This window comes from Hemiscyllium ocellatum, chromosome 9, assembly GCF_020745735.1.
Source record: "Hemiscyllium ocellatum isolate sHemOce1 chromosome 9, sHemOce1.pat.X.cur, whole genome shotgun sequence".
NCBI lineage: Eukaryota > Metazoa > Chordata > Chondrichthyes > Orectolobiformes > Hemiscylliidae > Hemiscyllium > Hemiscyllium ocellatum.
Window position 1 is genome coordinate 55,650,098 of NC_083409.1, and position 26,152 is coordinate 55,676,249.

The 26,152-nt window shown below is 37.9% G+C and overlaps 1 protein-coding gene across 3 annotated transcripts; it reads left to right on the plus strand.

The window, feature by feature from the left end:
• The first annotated feature begins 2,666 nt into the window (after positions 1-2,666).
• On the plus strand, positions 2,667-25,897 carry usp1 (ubiquitin specific peptidase 1). Of its 3 annotated transcripts, none has more exons than XM_060830364.1 (9): positions 2,667-2,684; positions 4,202-4,373; positions 7,296-7,425; positions 12,625-12,732; positions 16,548-16,717; positions 19,193-19,947; positions 22,398-22,559; positions 22,914-23,115; positions 23,738-25,897. In XM_060830364.1, exons 2-9 carry the CDS (start codon positions 4,210-4,212, stop codon positions 24,489-24,491), a joined length of 2,445 nt encoding a protein of 814 aa, XP_060686347.1. In that variant the 5' UTR covers positions 2,667-2,684; positions 4,202-4,209; the 3' UTR covers positions 24,492-25,897. The 3 variants fall into 3 exon arrangements, with proteins under 3 accessions (XP_060686347.1, XP_060686346.1, XP_060686348.1); XM_060830363.1 differs by lacking the exon at positions 2,667-2,684 and adding an exon at positions 2,717-2,777; XM_060830365.1 differs by lacking the exon at positions 2,667-2,684 and adding an exon at positions 3,037-3,147.
• Positions 25,898-26,152: the final 255 nt, after the last annotated feature.

Sequence of the window (26,152 nt, forward strand, 5' to 3'; positions counted from 1 at the left end):
TTTAACCAAGTGTCCAACAATTAAGTCTGAGATTGTTTTTAATCTGATGAATCAACATCTAAAAAGGACAACAAATTTTCAAATAAAACCTGAAAGGAAAATTTACCAATTTTAAAAACTTGAAAAGTCAGCAACTTGTGAAACAGAATGCGTGTACATTGCATTTGAAAGTTGCTGGCAAAGACTTACCTCAATGCATGGAGTTGTGATTTTTTTTATTTGAAGAGTTAGATAACAGGTTTCCAAATGTCATTGTCATATTATTATGTTCATCTTCATTTATCATTTATTTTGTCTTATGATTTTTATTTTATTTTGCTTTAAAGTATAATGTGATCCCATATAGATTTAATCTTAGATTATGCATTATCTAACTCACTCAACAGCTTCACTATACATTTACTTGATCATGTTTTCAGCACCAAACATAGATTTCTCCTAACTGCTTCATAATCAATTGATAAAATTAAGAGGTGAATTGTTTTTCACAAATTCATTAAATTCCACCTTGAAAGGATTCTCCTTCTCCCAAAATCATTGACTTTGGTCTTGACATTATTGTCCAAAGCTGTGACATTGATAGCTGATTCCAAATATTATGGCATTTGAAAGAATATAATCTCAGAATTTCCCTGGATGCATCAATAATATTTAAACTAACCAAATGAAGAATACTTCTGGGATCATGAAATCTATGTATTTTCAAAAGTTTTGGTATTAAGAGCAAACTTGAAAAGCATTGTTCACTTAAAATTTATATTTTAAAAACATGGTTTGAGAGGGAAAAAAAAATCAAATGTTTATGCACCTTTTGTACCATTTAAGTTTTACATTCTACAGAAAGCATATGAAAGATCTTTCAATGTCCTAGTTTAACTTCACTTAAAATAATCTACTTAATTTTTAAATTAATTAAAATAGTATAGTTATCTTGTCTGCATTGCTGAGCAATAGAAAAATAATTTCTCATTGATTTTTGATGTACTTTTAAAAAAGAATCTTGAATAAGTTAACAAAACATTTTTGAAAATAAATGATAAAGAACAAGGAAATGAGTTGTGAGAAGGATTTTTCTTCTTTCCACTTGGAAAATAAATGGTGACTTATAGGTGTGGTAACTGCCAGCAGAGTAGGTGGGACGATATCATGGTTGCACAGTTTAAAGTGCAATAAAAAATGGTGTGGGGTAAAATAAAGGCAAAAGGGATGATGTTGTTGAGGGTAGTATTTCCCAACACTTCATCCAACCCTAGCATTCAGCTGTCCCTGATTCATTTCCCATACCCATCAGCCACAATCAACAGATGGATGCCGGAGTCCCTCTCAGATTTCTATTCTTCCTGATTTCCCAATTAAAACTCATTTCTGAATTGCTCCTATACTTTAGTACCCATCCTTTCTCCAATCTCCACACATTTAAGATACTGTGGTTTTCTATTTCCCTTAAGCATCTCTAATATTAATCATTCCACTATTGGTGGCAGTTGCCAAGAACTAAAGTTCAAAATCTCAACTATGCCTTTTTCCCATTTTGAAATACTCCTTAAGACTCATTCCTTAGCCAACCATTTGGCCAGCCACCTTACAGTCAAGTATATACCTAAGACTGCAGATGCTGGAGATCAGAGTCAAGACTAGAGTGGTGCTGAAAATGCGCAGCAAGTCAGGCAGCATCCGAGGAGCAGGAAAATTGACGTTTCGGGCAAGACCCCTTACCTAGGTCCCTAATCTTGCATTATAACAGCCACGTGAATCTCCTTAAGACTGTTGTTGAGTTTAAGGTACTTGAAACGTTTTACCATGTGCAAGGTGATGGGCGTTCTGTTAATTAACTAGTTTAAACTAGTTTAACTATCTTTAAAAATAAATATTAGTCTCATAAAAATATTTTAATTACATTGGAGAAAATCTGATAGCTCTGGGCAATCCTGAAACATAGGAGAAAGTGAGGACTGCAGATGCTGGAGATCAGAGTCAAGGGTATGGTGCTGGAAAAGCACAGGTCAGGTAGCATCCAAGATGCAGGAGAATCAACTTTTTGGCCATAAACCCTTCATCACAAATCCTGAAACCTACACTACGTGGCTGAGACAAGAGAATAGTTCTGAAGGGGTACTGGAACCGAAACATTAACTCTGATTTCTCTTCACAGATGCTGCCATACCTGCTGAGCTTTTTCAGCAACTTCTGTTTTTGTTTCTGACAAGGGAATGTTTCTTGGCTCTGTGCAGGGATTTGTTGCTGAGTGCCAGGGATCATTCATAGTTCTCAACGGTTGTGTAAGCAATGATTCCTAACTCTCACTCTGGTTGAATAATGACCCCTGCCTATGGTTAAACAATGATTCCTGACTCTCAATAAACAGTATTCCAGCATCTGGTTAAACAACGATTCCTGACTGTAACCTGACCCCGTTGCCTCACGCCGGCTGCTGCTGCGTGCGCTCACCGTACGGACCTATTTAGTTCACTAAGAAACATCCTGCAAAACCTAAAGGTGGAAGGTCAAAAACTAATGAATATCAAATTAAATGACAATTAAGAGGGCTATTTTAATACCGTTCAAACGCACAGGGGTTAATATAAATACCATTTTAAGTAACGGAAAGGGGAAACAGGCGTTTATACTAGACAGTTCTAATAGGTCCTAGTACTGGAAAAGGCGCCAAGCTCCGTTGACAGACGGTGAGTTTGTGCGGTAGGGAATAACGTCTTATCGGATATCCCCTACCCCGGGGAAGGGAATGGATACCCCTGACACCCCGACCTTCGAGGAGGGTAGAGACCCCTCCCCCGACATCCTCCTGCCCCGAGGGAAGGGAGTGGGACCACCCGTGCCCCGTGGGGAAGAGAATAGAGAGCCACCCGTGCAACCCTGTCCGGAGGAATGGACAGAGATGTCCTCTCCTTCCCCAGCATCACCTCCCTCCCCCCTCCCCCCTCCCCCACGACCTGGGCAGGGGACAACGATTCCCTACCAACATAGGGACAAGAGACGTCTCTCATCCCTCCCCGGAGGGTGAATGACGAGCCGCTGAGAAAGACCCCTTTGGGGGTGAAGGAGGGCTGGGGCTCGCCCTCTTCTGGGGGAAGGATCCAGGTGCGGCGGCAGCGCCAATCTCGGTGGCACCGAGTCTGTCTGTAATCGGTATACCTTTATGCACGGAGTCCGAGGAGTAGTTCAGAGAGAGTGAGAGTGATGGGGGCCTGAGATAGGGGCGGTGGAGAGAGCGCAGAGGCTGGGAATGCGGTGAGGGAAGTTAGTTGGGTTAGGGTATGTGGGCAAAGTGGAGGTGGAAAGCATGGGATGGGAGAAGGGAAGGCTGAGAGAGGTGAGCGCCAAGTGGCAGAAATTACTGAAATAAGCATCTTCAAATCTCTCCTTCGGGCTACTGAAACTAAACATGTTTAGATCTATGCATTAGATATATCAATCCTATTACTTTATTCACCTGATAAATTTAAAAAAAAACCTCTCATTCACAAGAGAGTGGCAAGAATCCAGGATAGATGTTTATGGTGTCATAATGCCACTGACATCACAAACTAGTTTGAACTGATTTTGTATACAAATACTCTTCACTTGGATCTTTTTTCAGTTGAAATTCTAGGAACAGTTTTCTCTTACCAATTGAAAGTATTCATAATTACAGCTGACTATAATATTCCTGATTTTTCCCCTTCCAATACAGGTGATGAGTTTCTACATGTTTGTCAACAAGTCTGTTAATACACAGTTCTAGGATGGATTCTGATTCCTGTGTAAATTCAGGATAATGTATCAAAACAGAAATTGCTGGAAAAACTAGATAGGACTGGCAGCATCTGGAGAGACAGCAGAGTTAACATTTCAGAACCAGTGACCCTTCAGAATGGGTTAATATTCAGAAATATTGACTCTGCTTTCTTTCCACAGATAGTGTCAGACCTGAATTTTCTCCAGCAATTTCTGTTTTTGTTTCTGAACTTCAGCAACTCCAGTTTTGTTTTATTTTATTGAGGAGATAATTATGTATATTCAATTGACAATATTGTTTCATAATTTATATTGGTTTTGTAATGCAATCAGGTGGAACTGGTTTTAAATATGAAAGAACTTATCATGTAGAAAAATATTATTTAATGAGCTTCTAGACTATAAGTGTAAACAGAAAGCTGTTTTAAATTCTTTAATCAGTGAAATTAATATATTTATTTTCTAGTGAATAAGATGCCTGGACTTGTGCAAAATGAGAGCAATGGAAGGGGGAGCCCAACCAAAAGGAAACGACTTTCTCTTAAGTTCTTTCAGAAAAAAGAAACCAAACGAGCACTGGATTTTACTGAGAAGCAAGAAAGTGAACAAGGCCCGTCAGAGACAAAAAAACTGGATAAGTATGTTGTGTAATGAATTAGTCTAAATACTCCTGCAAAACTGGGTCTTGGATGATCACATTTGTTCAAACACCTGTTTAGTAAAGATCTGACAGCTGAAGTGCACTAATCCAAAGTTATAAAACTGCATATAGAAACCAAAAGAGGAAGTGCTGGAAAATCTCAGCAGGTCTGGCAGCATCTGTAAAGAGAGAAAAGAGCTGACGTTTCGAGTCTAACTGAGTTTCTCTTTTCTCTCCTTTACAGATGCTGCCAGACCTGCTGAGATTTTCCAGCATTTTCTCTTTTGGTTTCAGATTCCAGCATCCACAGTAATTTGCTTTTATCCAGTGCATCTAGAAATGTGTTCTGGTTTGTATGTTGTTTCAAACATGGCGCTGTTTTTGTTATATATTACTTATTCGTGCTGCTTTGGCAGAGGAAGTGCAGTTAATATTTTGCCATTGTTAGTGCTTGAGATCATTGCAAATCAGTAATTTCTAGATCCTACAAGACTAAACTGAATGGAGAATATTTGAAAGGTGTAGTACAGCTACGATATGGGAGAAATGGTGTAATCTAGAATATCATGAGTAAATACGTTTGTGTCTGATGTAAGATGCTGTCTAAATTAGAGTGGTGCTGGAAAAGTACAGTCGGTCAGGCAGCATCCGAGGAGCAGGAAAATTGACGTTTCGGGCAAAAGCCCTTCAGCAGGAATGAAAGGCCTTTTCACCATTCCCCAAGACCTCCCCCTCACTGAGAAAAAAAGATCAGTCCTCAGCAAAGGCCTTTACTTTTACGCCTCTCTGTCCACACATCAATGAATTTAGTACGCATCGTGACATCGAACACTCCTTCTGCAGCCTCCGAGCTTACTTTTTCCATCAGGACTCCCGCCCACCCTCCGAGGACCCCTTCTGTCACCTCCAACACACTCCATCCACCTGGACACCCTGTGCTGGCCTACTACTCACCCTCGATCACTTCATTTCCAACTGTCGCCGAGACATTAACCTTGACCTGTCTATCCCTCTTCCCCCACTCCAACCTCTCACCCTCACAACACGCAGCCCTCCACTCCCTCTGCTCCAATCCCTTCATTCCTGATGAAGGGCCTTTGCCCGAAATGTCAGTTTTCCTGCTCCTCGGATGCTGCCTGACCTACTGTACTTTTCCAGCACCACTCTAATCTAGACTCTGATTTTTAGCATCTGCAGTCCTCACGTTTGTTTGATGTAAGACAATGTTAGAATAGACAAAATTATAACATACACCAACAAGGAAACTCCTAAGATTAGCTACATGTAAACTGTTTTGAAGCCAGTTGCTAGGTAACATTGTATTTAATATGCCATCGGTCTCTCCTGAGGTGTTCTCCATGACACATGTAGCACTGACTTAGTGACTGTTTCCTCAATCATTGGCTAGTCTAGCGAAAATAGAAGCTCTTGTTAAAATATTTCATAATTTAAAAAAAAATCTTATTTTAGTGAATTTAAAATATTCACGCAAGTACCTAATCAGGACTTCAAATTTGTACATTAGATAATTTTTAACTTCATAGAATATAATTGCAAATAAAAATTTACATACACTAGAAGCAGGTCATAGTTTTAACATTTATATAACAACAATGCATCACAACATGTAAATTGAATTAAACCTGGGTGAGGGAAAGCAGCGGTGAACTCGGGGAGAAACAAACAAGAAAATCAGTGCCTCTGATTAAATGTCACTAATCAGTATTTGCAAGTTTGGTTTGATACCTCCAATAGGCTAAGGCTGTTTTCCCTGGAGCATCAGAGGCTGAGGGGTGACTTTTTATAGAGGTTAATAAAATCATGAGGGGCACGGATAGGATAAATAGACAAAGTCTTTTCCCTGGGGTGAGGGGAGTCCAGAACTAGAGGGCATAGGTTTAGGGTGAGAGGGGAAAGATATGACAGATCTAAGGAGCAACTTTTTCACGTAGAGGGTGGTACATGTATGGAATGGGCTGCCAGAGGAAGTGGTGGAGGCTAGTACAATTGCAAGATTTAAAAGGCATCTGGATGGGCATATGAATAGGAAAGGAGGGATATAGGCCAGGTGCTGGCAGGTGGGACTAGATTGTTGGGATATCTGGTCGGCATGGACTAGTTGGACCGAAGGGTCTGTTTCCGTGCTGTACATCTCTATGACTAACATGAATTTCTGCTAAGAGATGCTCAGAGGCTCCCAACTATGTTCGGTACCCTGAATTAGCCTGTTCACAGGGATCTTGACTAATCTACACATTTGTGACCCATCTACTTGACACCTTGTTTTCACAAGATGGCTTTATAAATAGTTGAAGGATGGGAGTTAAAAACAAAACTTTTTTTTTAACAAAGGTATACTGGCTACAAATTTCTTAGCTCATCAATTTACTACAACGTTTTCCTGACAAAAGTAGATTTTGGCTGACTAAAGGTTCTTGGAAAACTGTTGTTTATTTGAATGTGTTTTGTTTTCCTTTGTGTAATTATTGCTTGTAACTATGCTGTGTCATTTGCAAGTTGAGTAATTTTTTTCCCTTTTATCCAGCACTCAAATAGGAAATATGGGGAATAATTCCAAATAGGTACAATATTCCTCTTTCCACTCCCTTCCAATTCTATCTCTAAGTCACATAATTTCTGTCAATTTAGATTTATTTGTATTTTAATATTTTTGCCTCCACCATGTCAAGATCTCTCTCAGACTAAATTCGTACTGGTTCTGAACACATAATGAGCAATATTTGTGTCAGTTTATTTATCTGATTTGCAATGGTCCCATACAGAACTTAGTGATTTTTTTTTTCTCTAGTTTAGGGTAAAAACACAATCACCATATGTGAATACTTCAGTGCAATCATTGAAAATAGTTCGATCCTTTTTGTTCAGAATTACTGACTATAGTATTGTATCAATGAAATAGATGTGAGAAGATTGTGTCTGGAGCCCCTTTGATATCTTCTGCTGTTGGGTATGAAAAGAGGGAAGAGCTTCTACCTTTCGTGGGCCTGAACAACCTTGGGAATACATGTTACCTCAATAGTGTACTTCAGGTAAAGTAGTCATCTTAAAGGTAGTGTCAATTCATGAATTATCTTCACTACTACATTTAATACAATTACATTAATTTTAATTTTCTGATTTTTGTATTTTGGGAGCTTGTACTCTGAAATACGTTAATCAACTGGTGCTTTTTTTATTTGTTTAGAATTTTTCAAATCACTTATTCATTTAGACCAGACTAGACTCCCCACAGTGTAGAAACCCACGCAGACATGAGGAGAATGTGCAAACTCCACACAGACAGTCTGGAATCGCACCTCAGACCCTGGTGCTGTAAAGAGATAGACTAACCTAAAGCAAAGAATTCCATTCCCACAAACAACATTTATAGACATTCTAACAGTAATAAAATTGCACATGTGCATCTGTTCTACTTCAGTTTCTCCATTTATCCATGTGAATTTATTTTGAGTGTATCAAAATTGAAGGATTTCAAAATAGATTATGGTTCATACAATTTGTTCAAATTCAGTTGCAGTCATTTATAATGTGCATAGCTGCACAGGCTATTTTCTTATGATACAAATTTGTCTACAGTGTGTTTTGTGGTGCTGTTGCTTTCTCGACCATGATATTTGCTTTTGATTACATTGTTCAAATCGATTACTTTTCCTGCTGGTCCATTTAAAGAAAAAAAATGGATATTTCAGAATTTTAGGATAAATTTATCTTTTGTCTTCATAAATGTAGCACCTTTTTACTTATAATCTAAGTCACTTTCAAATGCATACCAAAAAAAACCCAAAGTTGCTAAGTGTTTGATCAAGACTTGCCACTAAAACAGTATAAGTTAGTGAAAGTCAGCAGTTTTGGTGCTGCAGCAGTGAGTTTCCTCTGTAATTCCTAAATTCATGACATAACCAGCCACTTTATCTCAATTATTATTGATTAAGAGTTCTATTGGCCCATTGAAGGCTGAAAGTGGAATATTGTCAATGACCATGAGGAAATGGCAGTCATGCTGGACGATTATTTTGCTTCAGTATTCATAGCAGAAAAGGAGGATAGCTTGCTGGAAGTCCCAGAAAGAAATTAAGAGGATTAGGAACAGGGTCGAAACAAAATTTAGCTAGAGTAAATTATCAATAATGGGGAAATAACAGAACTGAGAAGTAACAAATCCACAAGGTCTGATTGTTTCCACAAACATTGTTAAAGGAGATAAGAAAGCCCATCACCAATGCCCGTACAATAACCTTTCAGAGTTGGCTGAATTCAGGAATTGATCCTCTGGATTAGAAATTTGCTTGTGTCACCCTACTCTTTAAGAAGGATTACAGGGAAAACTGGAGAATGACTGACCAGTTCACTAACACATTACGGTAAGAAATTGTTGGACCCCTGTAATCAAGGATCGGATAACTGATTATCTCAAAGGTTTGGTTAAACAGAGAGAGTCAACATAGATTCATGAAGGTGAGCCATGCCTGACACACTTTGTAGAGTTCTTTTTTGAAGAGATGACAGAATTAGTGAACATATGTGGACTTCCAGAAGGCATTTGATATTGTCCCACACAAGAGACTTAGCTAAGGTGAAAAGCCAGGGAACTGAGAGCAAATTACTGACATGATAAGAAATTGGTTGAGCATCAAGATACAATTGGAATGATAAGTACTCAAATTAGCAAATGTGACTAGTAATGCCCCACAGTGATCTGTGAGGCTTCAGTTATTCACAGTATGCTTTAACAACTTAGATAATGGCGTGAAAAGTCAAATATCTAGATTTCTGAAGACAAAACATTGGGCAGCATTGTAGATACTGTTGACTCCAGTATAAAATGACAACAGAATATGGATTGATTTTTGGTGAATGGGCAAACCTGTGGCAGAATGGATTGTAACATAGGCAAGTGTGTGGTTGTCGGTTCTGGACCAAAAAGGAGTAAATTATGGTATCATTTGGAAGCACAAAGTTAAATACAATGGATGTTCAACAAATCGGGGGTTTCAGGTTTATAGCTCTTTAACATGCCACGAATAGATGCAGAAAATAATCAAGAAGGCTAATGGAATGCTGGCCTTCATATCTAAAGGGTGGGAGTATAGGGATATTGACGTTATGCTGCAGTTACATAAAACCCTAGTTAGACCCCACTTGAATGCTGTGAGCAGACCTGGGCACCACACCTTTAGGAAGGATGTTTGGCCCTGGAGGGAGTTCAGTGCTGGTTTACAAAGATGATACCTGGACCTCAGGGGTTACATTATGAGGAGAGATTACACAAAGTAGGCAGTTGCTCTCTAGATCACCTGCCTAAAATCTAATCAAAGTCTTCAAGATATTAACACGGAAAGACAGGGTAGATAAAGATAAGTTATTTTCATGGGTTGAAGATTCTAGAACCAGGGCATGGTCTAAGAATTAGGGCCAGGACATTCAGGAGAGATGTTAGAAAACACCTTTACACAAAGAGTTGTGGCGATTTGTATCCTCAAATGTTGGTTGATGCTGGAGGCAAGGTACTAGCATGGCTGTCTGGCGGAAGGTGGAGAGTGGTGAGAAAAGGGTCTTTCTTGGGATGGAAACCAGTAACTCGTGGTGTTCCACAAAGGTCACTTTATACATTAATGAACTGGATGAAGGAGCTGAGGGCATTCTGGCTAAGTTTGCAGACAATACAAAGATAGTTAGAGGGGAGGGTGCAAAAAGATTTACACAGGGTGGGAGAGTGGCCAAAGAAGTGGCAGGTGAAGTACAGTGTGGGAAAGTGTGAGCTCATGCACTTTGGTAGGAAGAATAGAGGCATGGACTATCTCCTAATTGGGGTGAAAATTCAGAAATCTGAAATGCAGAGGGACTTGGGACTTCTAGTCCAGGTTTCTCTTAAGTTAAACTTGCAGGTTGAGTCATTAGTTAGGAAGGAAAATACAATGTTGTCATTCATCTAGACTGTACTAGAATATAATGGCAGGGATGTACTTCTGAGGCTTTATAAGACTCTACTCAGACCACATTTAGAACATTGGGAGCAATTCTGGGCCCCAAACTTACAGAATACTGAATGGCCTGAACAGAGTGGATGTTGGGAAAATGTTTCCATTGGTAAGCGAGATGAGGACCCAAGGCACAGCCTTAAGAGTAATAGGAAGACCCTTTTAAAGTGGAGATCAGGAGAAATTTACTTAGCTCGAGAGTGATGAATCTGTGGAATTCATTGCCATGGAATGCTGTGGAGGCCATGTCATTGAGTACATTTAAAATAGAGATAAATCTTGATTGCCATGGGGATCAAAGGTGTCAGGGAGAAAGCAGGAAAATGGGGTTGAAAAATGTATCAGCCATGATTGCATGGCAGATCAGACTCGCTGGCCAAATGGCCTAATTTCCGTTCCTGTGTCTTATGGTCTTAATTGTTAGATTTAAATCTGAGATTGACAATTTTTTTTATTAAGCAAGGGATAAAGGTCACAGATCAGTCATAACCTTACTGGGTGATAGAGCTGCCTGAATGGCTTAGTGGCCTGCTCCTGTTCCTGATTGGCCGGTGAATCTTTTTTATTTTGTGGGATCATAACCAAAAATTGACTGTCGCAATTGTTTCAGTAATTCATTATTCTGCAGTGCTTTGAGACCTTTGAGAAATATAAGGTAGCGGTGCTACTTCTGTTTCCCTTTTCCTGGATAAGCATGTGAGCAAACAGGAAAAACAAAGAGCTACAAGTCAGACAAAAGGAAAAGCTGCATAGAGTTGTTAGACTCCTCAGTCCACCTTGTCCGTGTTGACCAGATATCCTAAATAAATGTAATCCCATTTGCCTGTGTGGCCCATATCCCTCTAGACCTTTCCTATTCATGTAAATATCCTCCCATTTCACCTTTGTTTCTGTGCTATTTAAAAGTCCCCAAAACCAATGCTAAAATAAAAATTTACAACTTCAAAGGACAGGGGAAATCCAACTGCAGCGCTGGGGAAAACTTCTAAACCCAGGAGCAGTTCAAAGGTTCTAATCTTCACTGTCCAACTTTGTTGTTTTTGTAAAATGCACCTGCTTTGGTAAATAAGCTAAGAGTTTGTGTTACCTTTTAACAAAAACTTGGATTATTTTTAAGTTAGATTTTTAAAAAGTGGGTTTTGATTTTTAATAACATTACATGTTCAGTGTTCATTTCTTTTAGCTTTATTTCCATTTTCAATATTACTTGCTTAGTCAAACACCAGATAAAATAAACTCATTTTAAATATGGATAGATTTCCCCTCCCACTGGTCACAAGGGGGTAACATATTAAAATAATTTATATTAGACTTAGTGTGGAAACAGGTACTTCGGCCCAACAAGTCCACACCGACCCACCGAAGCGCAGCCACCCAGACCCATTCCCTTACATTTACCCCTGCACCTAACACGACGGGCAATTTAGCATGGCCAATTCACCTAACCTGCACATTTTTTAGACTGTGGGAGGAAACCGGAGCACCCGGAGGAAACTCACGCAGACATAGGGAGAATGTGCAAACTCCACACAGTCAGTCACCTGAGGCGGGAATTGAACCGGGTCTCTGGCGCTGTGAGGCAGCAGTGCTAACCACTGTGCCACCCACGGCACGGTACTAAAGTCATAGAGTCATAAAGATGTACAGCGTGGAAAAAAATATTTAATTACAATGAAGGCAGTTTGAATTTACTGAATACTGTTAACTGTCATTTGTGGTTTAGTTGGTTGCATTGTTACCAATCAGACGAATGTAAAAAAAAATCTAATGATGCTACTTTGAAGACGTACAGGGGAGTTCGCCTCATGATCCCAGAATATATCTCCATCAAACAAATCATTTTAAAAATTAACTACCTGGCTGTTACTGTTGGTGAGACCTTTCTTGGAACAGCGATTATACCTCTCCAATATTACAGCAATGAGTACACTTCAAATAGTACTTGCCTGGTGTAAAAGGCATTGGGATATCTTGAAGTTGTGAAAATTACTCTTTTATAAAAAAGATCTTTCTTAGAGTAGGATTGATAATTTATTTTAAGTTGGAATTATATAATTGATTCAAAGTATTAGTTTTCAAGAATTATTATAGAATTTAGATGAGGGGTTAATGAAACACTTTGTCACAGTTTTGATGAATGAAAGAGTCTGTTTCTATGCTATAATGTATGATTATTCAGCGGATCTGTGTGAAAATTTGTATTGAATTATGATCACACTTGGTTAAAATGTAGCTTTTATAACAACATAGGTGTTGTATTATTGCCCTGGATTTAAAACTGGGATGAAATACATGTATGACGTAATCTCTGAGAAACAAGGGATACTGAAGAGTGAGGAGGATCCCAAAAAAGACCAGGTAATCATTTACAAAATAACTTGCCAATATTTTCATGGGATGTTTTCCTGCTTACTTTGGGAAATTTTAAAATGTTGCTACTATTGTAACTGCATACTCAACTGTCTGTTTTATGTAGCTTAATGATGTGTGGTCCTACTGCCATTGGTAGACTTCTGGTATTTTAAATGTTTATTGATATGTCATCTGGTTGACTGATGGAATTACTGTGGATAAGGTGAACTTTTCTTTTGCCATCATAAAATTTCCATTCTGGGACTAAGTAAAAAAAATAAAGCTCCTCCTGCCCTCCCCAACCCCCATCATTCTTTGCTCTTTGAGGGTCATTGATGTGGTTTATGGCCAACAGGAGTAATTGGATTAAATTGAATGACATTACATCGCACTGCACCACACTGGACATTAGCAAATCAGTGCAAATTGCATCCAGGAGAACATGTTTAGTCAGCATGTAAAAAAAAATCCAGCAAGGGAAATTGTTCTAGGACCTAATAATCAGAAATGAGTCTGGATAGGTGGAAAGCATATTGATGAGTAAGCATTTTGGAGATTGTGAATAATATTCAGATTTAGGGTAGTTATGGAAAGGATAATGATGGGCTGGGAATAACCGTTTTAAATTCAGGGAAAGCTAATTTTATTAAGAAAATACAATTTTCCCAAGAGGACTTGCACATAAAACCGTCAGAGCAGTAAGCGGCATACAAGGAGGAAATAGTGGGAGTATGTGGGATCTCGACAAGAGAATCTTAGATGACAAGAGATATAATGATTAGGATTAAGAATAATATTGACAAATACTGAGGGCTCAGTATGGCAGAGTCCCTAGCACAGCGTATAAAGTGCACGATGGAGCAAAAAAAAGTTAGGAAAGCAAAGAGTTCATTAGAAAGTGTCAGTAGAATAAAGGAAAGCCCATAGGTGTGCTTTAAATACATAAAGGGGCAAAAGAATAACTTGGGAAAGATTGAGGCTCATTAGGTAATGTGTGTAGACCTGGAAGACATGAGTACAATCCTCAATGAATACTTTGTGTCCATCTTGTGTCAATCAAAAATGAAAGTGTAGATATGTTAAAGTACAGATATGAGACAGCTCAGGGAATCCCTTGTGGACTCAGACTTGTTAGCCTCTCTCATGGTTCGTCCCAGAAGTCGTACTCATTAGTGGTATAAAATAAAACACTCTTACAGACAGTTTAGTTTAAATCATTCCCTTCATTTTAAAAATAGCATCACTGATACAACATAACATTGATACCTATAAGCCATGCTAACTGGATTCTTATAATCCAGGAGAGTAGAAATCGCTCTTCTTTCAAGAGCCCTGGTCAGCTACTCTGTCATACTGCATCTAAGGAGCAGGAGAGTTGATGTTTCGGGCATGAGCCTGCCGAAACTTCGACTCTCCTGCTCTTTGGATGCTGCCTGACCTGCTGCGCTTTTCCAGCAACACGTTTTCAGCTCTGATCTCCAGCATTTGCAGTCCTCACTTTCTCTTACTCGATCATACTATCAAAAACAGACTATTTTTATGCACAGGTTTACGTTGGCATTACTGTCACAAACACAAAAGTTAACTAAAGCACTGCATGTTCTGAATTAGACAGATAATAGTGAAGGACAACAATTCAGGAGAGAAGTTAATTTGATATCCAGTTTCATTCACCGGTCAGAATTAAACATTTTTATTGATTTCACAAAGGAACAGCCATGAATGTTATCACTGTGTCTTGTTTATACAGATTCATTGATGTTAAGGCAAATGTTCTTAATTATCTTATCCTCCCTGCCACACCATTTTCTAGTATGCAGCAAATGTGTTCTATAATTCAAAATTACATTTTAGTCTAAATGTGTAAGGACAACATTAAGGCTTTAAACTTCCTTAGTCCTCCACCCTGATGTCGATACCTATGACATATTAGATGAAATTAACATTGGGGAACAGGTAGTGTAAGCAGATTTGAGAGACTTAAAGATGGATAAATCTGCAGACCCAGAAGATGTATATTCCAGGCTGTTGAGAAAGGTAAGGGAGGAGATATCGGGGGTCTTCACAATAATTTTCAAATCCTCTCCGGCCATAGGTGAAGTGTCAGAAGACAGGGGCACCGCTACATTGTCCCATTTTCTTAAAAAAAAGGGAGGAAGGGATAGAACAGAAAATTACAGGCCAGTCAGACTAACAGTGATGGGGAAGTTGTTAGAATTCTGAGGGACAAAATTCATCTGCAGATGGAGAGACATGGATTAATCCAGGATAGTCAGCATGGATTTAAGTGAAGGTAGTGTTTGATAAATTTAATTGAATTCTTTGAACAGATAACAAGAGGTGTTGATAAGGTTAATGCATTTTTTGGTATTGTCCTCAAAGCTTTCTTGACTTTCATAACAGAATGGTCAAGGAAGTGAGAGCTGATGGAAACTAAAGCAAAGTGACATACTGTGTCCAAAATTTGGCTATGAGCCAAGAAGCAAAAGATGATGGCAGAGGGCTGTTCCTGTGATCAGAAATCTGTGTCCAGTGGATTTGCAGAGGGATCGGTACTGGGGTCCTTTCGGTTTGTGGGGGCATTAATGATTTGAATTTAAATATAAAGGGTGTGGTTGAAATGTTTGTAGATGACATGAACATCAGTAGGGTGGTGAATAGTGAGGAGGATATCCAAGAGACTGGTCAGCTGGGCAAAACTGTGGCAAATGGAATTCAATGTGGAAAAGTGTGAAGTAATTCAGTTGGGGAGGGGGGCTAATGGGGCAAGGAATTATATAATGAATGGTAGGACCTTGGTGTGCATAGCTACAGACTCCTGAAGATAGAAAGTCAGGTATATAAAGCAAATGGGATACTTGCCTTTATTAACCACGGTGTGGAATATAAGAGCAGGGAGGTTTTGCTGGAACTGTACAAAGCACTAGATAGGCCAGAAGTGGAATTTGTTATAAAAAAGCATTTGAGTGTTCCAGAGGAGGAGATTTACCAGGAAATTGCCAGCTGGAGGGCCTGAGCAGTAAGGACAGATTAAATAGGTTGAGGTTGTTTTCAACAAAGGTTGAGAAGGGACATGTTAAGTGTAAAACTGAGAGACGTAATATATTAGTAGAAAGCAAAGTTGGGATGACCACCTCCATCTCCCAGTGGTGGGACTCTGGAACTCACTACAGGTACACAATCCTTGATCCGAAATCTTTTGGGGCCTGTCTTTTTGGAATTCGGAATGTTTCTGATTTTGGAATAAATGACATTTTCACAGTGAAATTTTTAAAAATTACCAAACAGCAGACGCATGTATGAATAGTATATGCACTAAGACAGAATTGACGCCTGCCAGTGCTGGGTCACCTGTTCGCATGCAAAAATGACCTTTCACAACCCACAAATGAAATCCGATTTTGTAGCTTTTTGGATAAAGGATTATGTACTTGTACCTGAAAAGTGTTGGTCTCCTAATGTTTTAGTAGTATTTAGATATTCATTTGTAAAACATTGTGTCTTAAGTCTGTAGGCAGGAGCTGGAATTGAGATGTGTAGTCAGATCTTTTTTTGATTTAGTAGAGATATGATGGGCCAAATGGCTGCCTCCTGTGCTGCAAATGTCTGAGTTTGAAACTGTCAGCAAAGTTAAACTTTTAAGAGGCAAACAATGGCTACATAACCAAGGTGATACTTGCAGTATTTTTAAGGTTTTTTTCTCTCTAAAGAACAATGTAGAACAGTTAACCTAATTAAATGTATCATAAAAGTTGCTACATTTGACAGATTTGAGACAACTAAACTTTGAAATAATGATCTGTAAATGCTCTGTACTATAGGACATATTAAATAGTCAAGAGGAGTTGCCAATCTGTTTAGAGCTGATCTGCAACTTGCACAGCTTGATTGTATCAATGGAACAGATACAAGCCAACTATCTTCTAAATGCAGAGAATTACATTGAGGGTGAACTTGCTGCTCAGCCTAAGAGACTGATGAGTACACTGAAGTAAGTTTGTTTTAAAAGTGTAATAGAAACATTTGAATGAGAAAGTGATGAAATCAGATATTAGATCCTGTGTTTAAAATATTTTTAAGGCACTTCTGAACAATACACCTATATTGAATGGTTAATTGTGAACTTAAAAGAAAATTGAGTATATATTCAGCCAGAGACTTTTTAAAATTATGGTGCACATCTTTAATATAATAGCAGTGAGCAATTATGAAAAGTTTTTTTTTCCCCCTTTTTCCTCCTTCCTGCTACTTCTGAGTCTTCTAGGACAGTGAAAGCTATTTATTAACTTGCTGATGTGTCAATTTCTCATCTGTGAACATTTTGAAATGTCTGCTCAACATTTAGCCCTGAAACACACCGCTTGCAAAAAAAAACTGAAACCTTTTTCATGTTTATGCTATTTCTAAAGCTGAACACTGACGTGTGTTTTTCTTTTGGCTACTGATGTTGAATGATCATATTTGACATTCAATACGATTTCCTAACCTAGCCTTGGAAATGGCATTAGGGTGGTCAGCAGTTGGGAAGTTAACTTCATTCTGCTTCAAAACAAAAAAAGCCAAAAGCCACTTACTTCCTACTAGGATAATTCGTCCATGTAGATATTGAGTGTCTGTGGGATGCTGATCCTTTGGGTAATAGGACCCTGTCTCCGTTCTATCCTTGATTACGGTTGCTAGAATACAATTTTCTCACCTAACCCGGGTAAGCATTGTAGCTGATTTGTCATAATCCTCCTGTCACACCAGTTGAGATAGTTAAATCGTGGAATTGAACCAAATGAAACAACTATTCTTCTAATCTTTTTATCTCTAATTTACTGCAGCAATGTGCTGATAATAGAACAATTTATGGCACTGAGGGAGGCCATTTGACGTTTGAGGTCTTCAGCATAGCAAAGGGTAATTGTTTTTGACCAGTACAGACTCAATCACCTAATTATCCTAGTCCCATTTTCCAGCTCTTGGCCCAATGCCTTGTATGTCTTGGCATTAAGAGTGTACAACTGAATATGCCTTAGACATTGAGGGATTTTGCATCAACCACCTTACAGGCAGTGAGTTCCAAATTCTCATCACCCTCTGGGTGAAAAAAAATTCTCATTCCCTTCAATTGGGTCATTCTCAGTTTGTGACTACTGGGTTACTGCAATGATTAGTGTTTTGTCCCAGCCATTTACAATCCACATCAATAGATGTGGAGACCAAATGCAATATTTCTAAGTTTGCTGATAAGAGAAAACTAAAAATAAGAGTTGTGAAATTTTAAGGGGATTTAGACCAGTTAAGTGAGTGGGCAAGAAGATGGAATATAATGTGGAAAAATGTCGAGTATTTTTTTAAAGGGTGAAATATTGATAAATGTTGATGTCCAAAGGTACTTGGATGTCCTTAAGTCACTGAAAGATAACATGCAGGTGCAGCAAGCAGTTGGGAAGGTAGGTAGCATGTTGGCTTTTAATGCAAGAGGTAGGAGCAAAGGAAGGTACAAAACCTTGGAGTGATGTACCTGAAGTATTGTATATAGTTTTGCTCTCCTTCCAAGGGGGATACACTTTACATAGGCATGGACTGAAAGTTCACCACACCTAGGTGTAAGAGCAGGTAAGAGGTAAGGAATCCTAAAGCAGTTAACTCGCCATTGACTGCACAAAGCCTATCCACCATCTACAAGTCACAGGTTAGGAGTGTGATGAATCCTTCTAATTTGCGGGCACATGCAACTTCAAGAACATTTTAAGAAGCTTGATACGATCAGGGCAAAGCAGCTCACTTGATTGACAGTATGTCCGTAAATATATATTCCCTTCATCACTGATAGTCAGTACCAACAAACATTTCCTTCCAAACTCATGATCGCTGCCGGACAAGAGAAATGATCTAATTGAAGCGTAAGTTCTTGAATAATGCTTAACAGGATAGTTGCAGGAAAGATGCTTCTCCCAAATGGGTGTTTAGAAACAAGGGTTATCATCTCTGAACTGAGATCGTGAATTTCTTTACGTGAATCTTTAGAGTTCTCCACCTCCAAGAGTTGTGAAGGTTCAATCATAGTGTGCATTCAAGGCAGACATCAGTGGATTTCTATTTAAAAATATCAAGGAAACATAAGGATTGTGCAGGAAAATGTGTTGCAGTAAAAGATCAGCCATTTCTACATGAATGGAGGAGCAGGCTTGAGGGGCCAAATGGTCTCTTTCTGCTGCTGTTTCCTTTTTTCTTTATAAAATATATTCATTTGTTCCTTGCTTTTAATTGATAAATGTAATCCTTCTGGAAACACTGATATAACGTTAAGAGTCTATTGTACTTCTACTCTATTAGCTAGGCCATATGACAGGTTTGAGTTGTGCTTACGATGAACAATGCCTAATAGAATCGGTAAAGTTTTTTTTGTTTTTGTAAAAATTAAAGTTTAAATGATATTTGAATGGAATAATATATACATTGTCCATCTGTACTTTAGAGAGCTGAATCCAATGTATGATGGATACCTACAGCATGATGCTCAAGAGGTTTTGCAATGTATTTTGGGATATGTCCTGGAGGCTTGTCAATTGTTAAAGAAAAGTGCATCTGTTGAAGAAAACATCAACTCTGACACAACTGTGAAGAATAAAACAAACAGGCCACTTGAAACTTTATCCTCTAATAACCTGATAACCAGAAATAATGCAGTGCAAAATGACCATGAAATTCCTGATCTAGAAAAAGAGGAAATGCTGAAGAAAAAGAAAAATGGGAAAAGAAAAAGTGATACACAAGCTGGAAATGCCATGAAAAAATCAAAGCCGCCTAGGGATCTGAAAAAACCAGAAGAGAAACGGCAAACGAGGCAGAACAGAAAACTTTCTGGGGATTCTATTGAACAAGAACCTGATGTTGATGCTCAGAGTGTACATGAAAATGTTACTGCACGCTCATTTCCTCTGAAGAAAACAGAACTTGGGTTAAGATGGCTGAAACCGACAGTGAAGCAGCCAAGTATATTTTCCAAATTCTGTAGTCTTGGCAAGCTAACATCAAATCAGGGCATCAAAGAGACAAGAAAGGATGATGAAGTAAATGGAAATCAACCACGTTGTACAGATGTGGCAAAAGAGGACAGTCCAACAGACCACCACTGTTCTGTATCAGACTGCAAGACCTATTTTGCCACAGGAACCACTGATGAAACAAATGGGCTATGTGAAATTGAAGACAAGAGCACAAGGAAAGCAGGTTGGTGAGCCTAACTATTCCTGAGAGTTACTTTCTCTTGATCTAAAACTGGAACAGCAAAGCAGGATTTATTAACTATCTCAACAAAACTTCTCAATACCAGCATGATGTAGGCAAACATAATTTCCAACTAAATATTCTTAGTGCTGTGCAATTATGCTCTCAGCATCTCTGTCTAGTTTTCACACCCATGGAGCTAGAAAAGGTCAAGTTAAGAGCAAGCCTGGGGAAGAGAATGAAAAGGAAAGCTAAGAGGTAAGAACGATGAACTAATTAGTTTTAATTAAGAAACCATTGGACTTAATGAGGTGGATGTTGAGATATCCAAAATCCATGAGGTGAAACAGATGAAATTACCTAAAGGTGATATTGGCTAAACGCAGTTATTTGTGTAGATTATTTTGCTTCTATATATTGCTTTTTATAGTTGGGGCTGAATAAAAGATGTAAAGCTACCATATTAACATTTCCTTGATTAACTGTATTCTAATACAACATGTCTATGTTTTTTGTGAAATATGACTAAAAGGACCCCAGTCAAATTTCATAGAACTAATAATTTATTCTCCTGTTGCACAACTCGTGCTCTTTTTCAAACTTCATATCTTTTTATTTACAAGGGGGGAGAAAAGTAGGGTTTTTGTAATTAAATCAGTCCAAAGTACTTAGCACATTATTAAATCACTGGAAAGAAAATAAGTCATTGAGACACCAAAGTTAACTCATTTGTCATTCTTCTGTGGTCTGTTAAAGAATATTGTTTGGTTGACAATGCTTCTCTCTAAAGCATGTCAGATTGACTTTGTTTAATCTGTGAAGGTATGAGAACACATACTCTTAACTTCTATGGATTGACCAATAACTGGGTCCAGTTGCTTAAATTTAACGAATTAATACTTAAAATATGTTTCTCCTACTTCTAGTATGGATGGTGAGAACTGGAAGAGGTAGTAATTAGTTTTTACAAAGAATGTTTTAAAATAAATGATATAAATAAATCATTACTTACTTTTGCTTTTCATAATTACAGCAAGTTATTCCTGATATGCGTTGCATGTTACTTTTACTTCAGTGTTATCTGAAAACTTGTATGATCCTTTTATACCAGAAATAGTTATTTCTTGATCTTGTTTCAAGCCACATTTTATTTTCTTCTGCCTGTGTGTTATTCATAATAGAAACCTGGCCTGTCTTTCCGCAAATGCAAAATGCAATTTAGCAAGTTGAGTGAACAATAAATATTCACTTCCAGAATATATTGCTCCACTTTCAGTTTCCAGCCTGTCATCTTTTTAATTTACAAATACTCAAGTGCATTTTTCCTTATTCTTTACCTTGTCTTCCCTTTGCTAAATTGTGTTTTGCATTTGGGGAAAGACCGGTCAGGTTTCTATTATTAGTAAAACAGGCAAAAGAAAAAAAAAACATGGCTGGAAATAGATCAAGAAATAACTATTCCTGGCATAAAAGTAATATGCACCATGAAATTAAAATTACCAAGTAGCTCTTTCTGTAATAAAGATCCTGTGCAAAATAAGCATTTAAAGAGGTAGCATAGAAAAAAAGTAACCTTTTCAAAGTTGATTTTAAAAAATATACTCAACACATCAATTCTTTCCTCCCTAATGAGAATTCACATTTCTTTCTTAATCTAAAGGATTATAATGTGTGAGGTAGAACCCTCATTCCTTGCACTGTTACTTTAAACTAGCTGGTTCAGTATTGTCTGATTTGACTGAGTGTACAGCATGATCCACCTGATTCAAACACTTTCTTTTTCTGATGTTAGGCCATTCTTCACTGGCTCTGATTTAAGATCAGCCTTAAAACTAGTTAATCTGTAGTTGTTTACTGAAAAAGTTAGTCTGTTTGTCTTTCATTCCCACTCATTCCTTTTTGATGTATTGCTGTTCCTTTGACTTTTTTAGTGTTTTTAATTTTCTTTCTACCTGCATTCTACTTACCTCCTTTTTTTTCCTCTAAGCAACCTATGTAATTTAAATACAACTGAAGAATCCTTTGTATTGTTCTTTACCTCCACTTCCTGCATTCTCAGATAACCAATTCCATTTCTAAAAGAGTCTCTAAAAGGGAAGCACAGGTAAAGAATAAGATAAAATGCACTAGAGTATTTGTGACCCATAAATATTGAAATTGCCTGAAGTTTTTCTCCACACCCACTCCCTCCTGAACGACAGTTACTCAAAGTTTCAATCCTTCAGAGAGTATCAAGAAATAATTGCATCTCCTTGCTTCCTATCATTTAATACCCCCATTCAAAGTGCCTTAATAGAACCTAAAACAAGAGGATTGTAGATGATCCCGTAAACTGAAGCATCCCTTTCCTATATAACGTAGGAATTTGGGACATCTTAACAAATTATACTTGCATGATCATGGGTCATCACACTAGCGCTATTGATAGTAACAATTACTTTTGATGTGTTTAGAGTTGTCTGGCTTTGAACTGCTGGATGGAATGTTCCAAGGACAGTTAGTTTTGAGAACACGGTGTTTGGAGTGTGAGTGTTACTCTGAACGAAGAGAGAATTTCCAGGATATCAGTGTCCCAGTTCAAGAAAGTGACCCAAAGGAAGGCGATGGCACTGAGGGTAAGTGAATAAGCAAAAGGTATCTTTACAGATGTAGTGAAAATGATTCTGTTTAGGGTCAGGAAATGTAATATAGGATTTTACTGTGGATCACATGATTTTACTTCTGCATTTAGGTGAGGTTGTGAGGAAGGCTTTGGAAAGGAGTAGAGCTGGATTGTTCCTCTGCCTTCCATGAAAATTAGCTTTTTGAACAATAACTTGTGTAAGAATGTAGTACAGTGGTCAAGTTGCTCGTGTATTGCATCCAGTTCAGCCAAGACACAAGCCACAAGGCTAATTCCTCACGTAAAAGGGCTGAGCTGTTAAGATAAACTGGAGTAACTTTAAATAGTCATATCCCTTTTCTTCCAGTATCTCCAGAACCAAAGATGGAGGTGAAAACATTAAAATGGGCAATATCTCAGTTCGCTTCAGTGGAACGAATAGTTGGTGAAGACAAATATTTCTGTGAAAACTGTCACCATTACACAGAGGCTGAACGCAGCTTGTTGTTTGACAAGATGCCAGAGGTTGTTACTATCCATTTGAAGTGTTTTGCAGCATGTAGCTCAGAGTAAGTATTAAAATATGAAACTGCAAAATTGCTAAGAATCCTGTGGGTTCAAAACTTTTTATTGGAGAAGATAAAATGACATGGCAAAGTTGAAGATTAAAATAAAATTAAAATAGTAAAGGAGTAACTATGAAGTTTAAATATGTTGAAAGGCTGAGGGAGGGTAACTCCCTTTTCTTGCAAATGTTTTAAACAAATGATTGGTTAAAGTCAAAGTCTGTAAAAATGGTATACACACTGGGATACACAGAAAGGGGGAATGTTCATAATAATTAATCTCAAATTGCTTTGCCAGCTTGTGTGGGCCAAGACGAACACCTAAAACTAATTGCAAGCTCAGTGGCAAATTGCTCATGGTGGACAGAGAACCAAATCAATTTCCCGTACGCTATTTGCTACTTCCAGCAAGAGTCTTGCTAAAAATGGTGTACATGTTATTTACAATGCAACAATTTACTGGAACATGGCCATTTATCCTGATAGCTTTACAATGAAAATGTTTACTATTTAAATGTCACATTTCGAATGTAAACATACTAGATTTTTTTTTCCAATGTTATTACAAAAACATTGTATTCTTGCTGAATGTGATCATTGTTGTTGGTTCTGGACTTATTTTTAGGTTGGAGCCCTATGGCAATCTATCAAAAGTGAATACTCCTTTGCTGACTCCTCTTCAGCTTTCTCTGGAAGAATGGAGCACAAGAGAGACCAATGACTTCTATGAGCTGTTTGCTGTGGTTATGCACAATGGGGTGAGCATTAGTAGTGGTCATTACACAGCTTATGTAAAAATGTCATATTTGGGCAATCAGGAGATGCCCAAAGAAGAATCTGCATCAAACTGTGCAAATGATATGAAACAAGAACCATTCTGTGAAGAGGAGGCAAGAGGCTCTGTTTGTTCACAAGAATATGATGGGGAGAGATCAGTTAAATTGAAGGGAAACTTCCAAACAGCAACAACTGGTAAAACAACAAAGAAGAATGCAGAAAGTGTTGGGCTCCTTGGTGGACAGAAAAGTATATCCAGTTTTGACCTGCATGTCCCCAACAACGATCCTGAAAAACCTGGGACAAGACTGAAAGAAAATATGAAATCTGATCATTTCAAAGAAAAACATGTTCATTCTGTTAAAGACCAAAGTTTTTGCAACAAGCAGCTGAAAGTGTTCGAAACTGGGAGAAATATTCCTGAAAATCAGATTCCTCAAAGCTGCTGTAGTCTGCCGGAATATGAAGGAAAATGGATGCTGTTTGATGATGCTGAAGTGAAGCTTACAGATGAGCAAGAATTTCTTAGCTCTCTTTCTCCATCAACCTCTTGCACATCAACCCCATATTTGTTGTTTTACAAGAAAATGGCAAACACTTAAAACAATTTCACCTGAAAGAAATTGCTAAGAGTGACTTTACCACAGGATGTTTTCTTTCACTGCTTATTCTTGTACATTTAACATAGCGCAGTGTTTTTAAACCTTGAATCCTTTGTATCATTTGCCAGTATAAGCTGTCTGAACCACTAATCGAGCACACCTAAATCAGCCTGATAAAAGTGTCTTTCCAGGTTTGTTTAAATATGAAGATTTCTAGGCACTAATTTTAAAAGCACATTTTATTTTTGCAAATAATTGTGGGTTCAAAATTGGGTTTATTGCCTACCTGCAGCAGAATTAAATTTTACAACTTTGCATCTCTGTATCCCATTATTATTGAATGTTTAAAACGCCTTGACACATTTGTCCATAGTGTCCCAACAGCCAACAACTGTAAACCTAAAGAATATGATCACTTGCAAATTAGGGTTGCATTGGAGCAAATACTTGACGAACTTTATATTTTACTGAAAACCCCTTCTCCCAGTGCAGGGACATCATTGCTTACACCATTTCTCCTCTTACAATTCAAGGACAAGATCCTCAATATCTCTTTTCCTGCCATCCTGAGGTCAGAGAGAATTTGTGCACTGAGTATCACAGCAGGTAGTCCTAGCTGAACACTTTGTGGTACAAATGGTTGGTTTTTAACTGAAATGTTGGTGATTTGTGACCGTCAAGGGATGAAAAGTACTCCATTTTGGTGGATTGGTTAGCTTAATCTGGAATATATTGACAGGTGTGCTTTTTAAATTTGTATTATAGATATTTGTACTGTAAATATAAATAAATTTGTATAAAGTTTAATTGTATAACTTATAGTATGTAGTTTCTAAGAATTTGAAAAACATGTCCTTATAAATTTCCACATCCCTGTAAATGCAATTGTCAAAGTTGTACATAAAAGATCAATGGGGACTAACGTTTAATAACCTTTACTTGAAATATGTCTTGCATAAACATACATAGGTGCATTACTTGCCTTGGGTCATTATTAAGGTGCATCCTCTGACATAGCTAGAGTTGAGTCAGATCTCATCAGATATGGCATTGATAACCCAATGAGCAGATGTACTGCACAGTATAAAACAGCCTACAAGATGTAAATCACTACTTATTTAAAAACAAGCCACTACCATGCATGTCTGGCACAGTTTTTAGTTTTAAAAAAAAAACTAAAATTCAGCACTGCCATTTTTTTTTCTCTGTGAATTGTGGGATTTCAATTAGGAAAACATGCAATTTTTTTTTCCATAACTTTTGACTGGGCACAGTATGAAACCTATTGTGAGACAACATTATTCATGCTGGATGGTGTCAGAGTGAGTTCAGGCTCTTTGTATTTCTTTTTTCAATTCTACTGTAAATTGGGAAAGTCACTTTCAATAAACAGAATAATGAGTCTATCCTCTGTGCTAAATTTTATTTGGACTCTTCTAGATATTTTTACCCTAACTGACTCTTGGTGTGATACATTTTCATGTAAATTCCTCACAAAGCTGAGATAGTTATAGCAGCCATCAGAACCATTTCTAATTCAGCTTTCAACCAAGGCACTAATATAAGTATATTGACTTGGAGAATTCTCATCTTTTTGATTAAACTTATTTCAATCAAGGTTGCTTCGGCAAGTGGAAAGTATTAGCATACTTTTATCCAGA